The sequence below is a fragment of the Lycium ferocissimum genome, chromosome 11 (assembly GCF_029784015.1).
Source record: "Lycium ferocissimum isolate CSIRO_LF1 chromosome 11, AGI_CSIRO_Lferr_CH_V1, whole genome shotgun sequence".
Classification (NCBI taxonomy): Eukaryota; Viridiplantae; Streptophyta; class Magnoliopsida; order Solanales; family Solanaceae; genus Lycium; species Lycium ferocissimum.
In genome coordinates, this window is record NC_081352.1 from 15,543,523 (window position 1) to 15,549,271 (window position 5,749).

Below are 5,749 nucleotides of genomic sequence, written 5' to 3' on the forward strand. Positions count from 1 at the left end.
AAACCATGGTTTCAAACCAGCGTTTGGTCATCAATTTTCAGTAGGGTGGGCATAAATGCCGAAAATTGAAAAATCGGACCGAACCGAACCAAACTTCAAGAAACCGAAACTGAAAGAACCGAACCGAACTAGTTTGGTTCGGTGTTTGGTGTTCACCTTCAAAAAACCGAAACCGAAATAACCGAACCGAACTTTGATGAAACTGAACCGAAGAACCGAAATTTATACATCACCCAAAAAAATTAAAATAGTCCAGACCCATTAAATTTAAGCCCCAAAATAACCCAATTGTATAAGCTCTCTTTTGCTTTTGTATCCCTAATTTTCCACTTCAGTTGAGAAAATCAAATATCGTTAACAAAGAAAGGTGATTAGGACGTGTCTTTAGGATTAATGTATGTCCTTTATGTGTTTTCTTAATTATTCTTACTGTATGTATATAACACCTAGTAATCCTATATTATGGTTATGATTTTCTGTTCTTATGTATCCTGTTTGTTTGATTTGATTTTGATTTGTTAGTTTTATGTTTTGTTGCTTTTGAGAATATGAATTAGTGTAAATGGAATCGCTTATAATATCATATAAAAAAACCAAAAAAACCGAAACCGAACCGAACCAAACTTCAAAAAATCGAAACTGAAAGAACCGAGCCGAACTAGTTGGGTTCGGTGTTCGGTGTCCACCTTCAAAAAATCGAAACCGAAATAGCCAAACCGAACCGAAAAACCGAACGCCCACTCCTAATTTTCAGTCATGGTTTGAAACCATGGTTTGAACCCAAATCATCCAAAAAGCATGGTTTGGGGTTTGAAACCATGGTTTCAACTTTTTTAAATACAAAATTTAACCCATAAGTTAATATTTTGTAAAAAAAGATTCATAAGTTGGTAAATATTTTTAACAATTACCCCCATCAATCATTTACCAATTTCATTAACTTCCACCAACCTTTATTTATGTCTACCAACCTTTAATTTATATGGGAAGATTATATTAAATAGTAGTTACATTACTATTCATGTTAAATTTTTAATTTTATTGGAGTAAAGTTTAATTAATTGATGTTGCATTTTTTAGAAAAGCCTTCTAATAGTGTACTAATTTTGTTATAAACTATGATTTGCTCATTTGGTAAGATTGTATAAGAATTGAGAATATTTTAATAGTTTTCACAATTTGTGGGTTTTTTATATCTATAAGAGAAAATGCAACTTAAAATATCTAAATTGTATGTCGAACTATGGTTTGAAACCATGATTTGAAACCAGATTTCAAATCATGGTTTGAAACCATGTCCAAACGGGGCCTTAGAAAAAACCCACCGACGAGGGTGTGGATCCTTCATCTATGTTACACTCCCACCTTCAGGATCCCAATTTTTAATTCAAATCTCAAAATCCAACACTAAATCTTAGCTCCGAGTGTGTACACTTTATAATAATAAAATTGGGAGCATAACATTAGCAATTAGATCCGCCGGGAAGATCCGAAATGGCGGCTGCAGTCCGGTCAGGCCGGTCGGATATGTTGTCATACAGAGTGTTCGCTTCCGCTATGTTTACTTTACTCTTCATTCTTACACTTTCAGTTCTTTTTTCATCTCATCCTTCACATAATGAACATGTACGTCTTCTATACCCATCATTCTGTGTGTAAATAAGGATAGCAGGTAGTTGAGCGTTGTCTGCTTTTTGGCGAGATCAGGCTGGAGCACTGTGTCTGTCATAGTATTAGCCTTATTCATGTGTTGCTAAGTTTTTTCTACGGCTGAATAAGGCTTTGGTATAGTCTCGAGCACTGTGTATTAGCCTTATTCATGTGTGGCTATAAATCATTTTTTTTTAGAAAGAAAAGGATGGATGGCTATAACTCATTTTAACCAGGTTAAAAGGGGAATTTTAAGGTTAAGTTGTTTCTAATTATAGAAATATGACATTCTTTTTTAGACCATACTAAAAAGAAAAGTGTGACACATAAATTGGGGCAATAGGAGTAGTTTTTTTGCTTTTGATATCTACCACCATGAACGTGTACGTCGTCTACGCAATTGCTATGTGTGTATGCCGCTTTGTTTTTGGACAATTTTGTCTCTTACTTCATATCTGAATTTAAATTTATGAAACTGCTCTGTGCTACAGCTGTCTTTTGATAGTTGGATAGAGCTATGCAGGTATTGGTAATATAGAGATTAGTCATGAGGAGGGAACCTATGTATTATTTATTGTAGGGATTAGTTATTCATGTACTCCCTTTTGTTTCAATTTATGTGATACAGTTCAGATTTCGAGAGTCAAATAAAAAATTTTTTGACCGTGATTTATTCGTATGTCCTTTAAACATTTTAAATTGTTAATTATTGTGACTTATAGTACTTTTTATGTAGTTTCTAAATACTTAAATTATTTTTCAAAAAACTTAAGATTGTATATCCAAATTCACGGTCAAAATAAAGATGTTTGACTCTTGAAATCTGAACTGTATCACATAAATTGGGACCAGGGGTATTAATATTCCAACTTATATCCTTTATAAGTTAATACATAGATTTCCTCATAATTTATAACATGTACTAGTTGTGTTGGTTTCTAATTCTAATATGCAAACCAAACACCGCATAGATGTGTTGAATTTTATACATAGCAAAATAATGTTACCAAACATGGTTTTACTTATGCAGGATTTAATACATGAATACCTTAGCTTCTAACCAACTACCAAACGACTAGTAAATGGATTACCCAAAAAAAAAAAAAAAAGAAGAAGTTGGACTGAGATGGATTTGCTGCGATAATTTGACCAAGATCAAGTACTTTTGAACTGGAATAACATTGAAATGCTCCAATCTTACTTTTTCTGTTTGTGCGAACCTGCATAATAATACAAGGAAACTAGTCTTAACTGTAAGCATTTAAGCAAAGGGAACAGCTGCAGAAGTTGTTCTGGATTTTACATAAGGATTCAGCTGAAATTGTTGATTATGGATTTGTTGAATTTTTTGTTTTTATATTAGTTGTATTTGACTCCTATATGGTAGTTGTTTATTTATTTTCATGGAAATGGCATGCCTTATGATACTAATCTGTTAACTGAGGATATCTCAGTTTCCAATTATGGAAAAACTATATATGATATACGGGAAGTAAATAGGAATTAATTTTATTTATTTATTGAGATCACCTTAAATTTAACTAAATTTTAGCTTGTGACACAGACTAATGGGGATGCATACATTCATCGGTCGGTTCTGGGATTGAGGCCAGATCCATTAAAGACTAGGTTAGATTTAGTACATAAACAAGCAAATGATCATATAGCTCTTGTGAATGCTTATGCTGCTTATGCAAGGAAGCTCAAGCTCGATATCTCGAAGCAGCTGAAGACGTTTGAAGATTTGGGTAAGACTTTCTCAGATCTTCAATCAAAGCCAACTTACCGTACAGCTTTATTTGATACTGATGGGCCTATGGATGAGGATTCTTTGAGACAGTTTGAGAAGGAGGTTAAGGATAAGGTCAAGTTTGCAAGGTTATTGATCTCCGATTCAAAGGAGTCTTATGATAATCAGTTGAAGATACAAAAGTTGAAGGATACAATTTTTTCTGTTAATGAGTTGTTTGTGAAGGCAAAGAAGAATGGACTGTTTGCCAGCTCGATTGCTGCAAAATCAACTCCGAAGAGTTTACATTGTCTTGCCATGAGGCTTATGCAGGAGAGAATTGCACATCCAGAAAAATATAGGGATGATGACCCTAAGCCTGAATTTGAAGACCCTACTTTATACCATTATGCCATATTCTCGGATAATGTAATTGCAGTATCAGTGGTTGTGAATTCAGTGATAAAGAATGCAAAGGAGCCATGGAAACATGTTTTCCATGTCGTTACTGACAGGATGAATTTAGCTGCAATGAAGGTTTGGTTTAAGATGAGGCCTATTAAGGAAGGACAAATTGAAATCAAATCTGTAGAGGATTTTAAATTCCTTAAGTCCTCATATGTACCAGTACTCCGCCAGCTTGAATCTGTAAATCTGCAGAACTTTTACTTTCAAAATAGAGCAGAAAATGCAACAAAAGATGTGAACAACATGAAATTTAGGAATCTGAAATACTTGTCAATACTCAATCACTTAAGATTCTATTTGCCAGAGATGTATCCAGGGCTTCACCGTATTTTATTCCTGGATGATGATGTTGTGGTTCAGAAGGATTTGACAGCATTGTGGAGTATTGATATGGATGGAAAGATCAACGGGGCAGTTGACACGTGCTTTGGATCTTTTCATCGCTATGCTCAGTATTTGAATTTCTCGCATCCTCTCATTCGGGAGAAGTTCAATCCTAAGGCTTGCGCCTGGGCATTTGGGATGAATATCTTTGACCTTGATGCTTGGAGGCGTGAAAAATGCACGGAGGAATATCATTACTGGCAGAACTTGGTGAGTGTTCTTGTGATTAATTTTACCTCTTCATATTTGATTTCTTTTTTTTTTTTCTTTTTTCGCATCAGCTATTCTAGTTTAAAAGGTGAAAGATTCAGTTTTAGAATTCGATGTAACATGTCTTTTTTATTTTACTTTCTTTCCCTTTTCCCATTTGTCTTACCAAGCTATTCGTTCTTGTCATTTTTTTAATCAGAATGATGACCGGAGTTTGTGGAAACTGGGAACACTTCCAGCTGGGTTAGCCACCTTCTACTCAACAACAAAATCATTGGATAAATCGTGGCATGTTGTTGGTCTTGGCTACAATCCGAGTATTAGCATGAATGAGATCCACAATGCTGCTGTGATTCACTTCAACGGGAATATGAAGCCTTGGTTGGACATAGCCATGACCCAATACAAGGAGCTTTGGACCAAATACATTGACTCTGAAATGGAGTTCGTGCAAATGTGCAATTTTGGCATGTAGAGGACCATTCTGTTGCTGCCTCAGAAGCAAAGAGGTTATAAAGAAGCCAAATCACCGTCAGTTGCCTCATTGTTCATCTTAACATGGAAGGTTCTTTTCTTCCATTTCTTATTTGTTTGATCATATCTCTCAGAGAGAAGCTCAGGCTGTTGATTTATTTTATTTTACTTTTGATAATCGAGAAATGCCCGAGAGCCAGTGGTGCACGGTTCAAAATTGGGTAGAAGATAGGCTTGCCCCTCTACCCTTCACTTAGATACTAAGTTCTTTGTCTGTGACAGGGTTCAGAGCGTGATGTGAACTTAACCCACACATCACGTGATACATCCAATTTTGTTAAGTTTCTTGTTGTTGTATCAGTTACAAGTTTGAAACCATAATTCTCAGCTTCTGTACACAATGAAATTTTTCTTTGTAAGGATAAACAGATTCTTAAACTATTAATGCACTTACAAAATTTTAGCTGCTGGTTTCCGTCGAGTCGTTGAAGTATACTGCTTTGAGGGCAGTAATGGAACTGCATTGCGTATATTAGGTGTGAAGGGATACGATCGGATGCCATAATGGCATTTACTCTATTCTTGGACTCGACAGTGAAAAAGCTGTTGAATTCTCAAGTACTTCAGACTAGTTAACTGCTGCAATAGGATAAATTACACTACAACAACAACAATGATCCCACAAGTGAAGTCTGAGGAAGATGGGGTGTACGCAAACCTTACCCCTAACTTGTGTGAGGTAGAGAAGGCTATTTCGATTAGACCCTGGCTCAATAAAAGCATTTCCAAAAATAGGTTTGACAAATACAAGGGTAAAAACTACGAAAAAACTAC

At 35.3% G+C, this 5,749-nt stretch overlaps 1 protein-coding gene across 2 annotated transcripts; it reads left to right on the forward strand.

Moving 5' to 3' along the window:
- The first annotated feature begins 1,313 nt into the window (after window positions 1–1,313).
- LOC132036012 (probable galacturonosyltransferase 9) lies at window positions 1,314–5,378 on the forward strand. 2 transcript variants are annotated; one of them, XM_059426231.1, is made up of 3 exons: window positions 1,314–1,626; window positions 3,203–4,441; window positions 4,641–5,378. In XM_059426231.1, the coding sequence occupies exons 1-3, from the start codon at window positions 1,495–1,497 to the stop codon at window positions 4,914–4,916; spliced, it is 1,647 nt and encodes a 548-aa protein (XP_059282214.1). In that variant the 5' UTR covers window positions 1,314–1,494; the 3' UTR covers window positions 4,917–5,378. The 2 variants fall into 2 exon arrangements, with proteins under 2 accessions (XP_059282214.1, XP_059282215.1); XM_059426232.1 differs by having other exon boundaries at window positions 3,215–4,441.
- The last annotated feature ends 371 nt before the right edge of the window (window positions 5,379–5,749 follow it).

What these genes read in the sequence shown, in the direction of transcription:
- LOC132036012 (XM_059426231.1), top strand. Translation starts at nt 1,495, where the DNA reads ATGGCGGCTGCAGTCCGGTCAGGCCGGTCGGATATGTTGTCATACAGA. An exon ending in ATCCTTCACATAATGAACAT is followed by an intron (nt 1,627 to 3,202) that starts GTACGTCTTCTA and finishes ACTAAATTTTAG; the next exon opens with CTTGTGACACAGACTAATGG. An exon ending in ATCATTACTGGCAGAACTTG is followed by an intron (nt 4,442 to 4,640) that starts GTGAGTGTTCTT and finishes TTTTTTAATCAG; the next exon opens with AATGATGACCGGAGTTTGTG.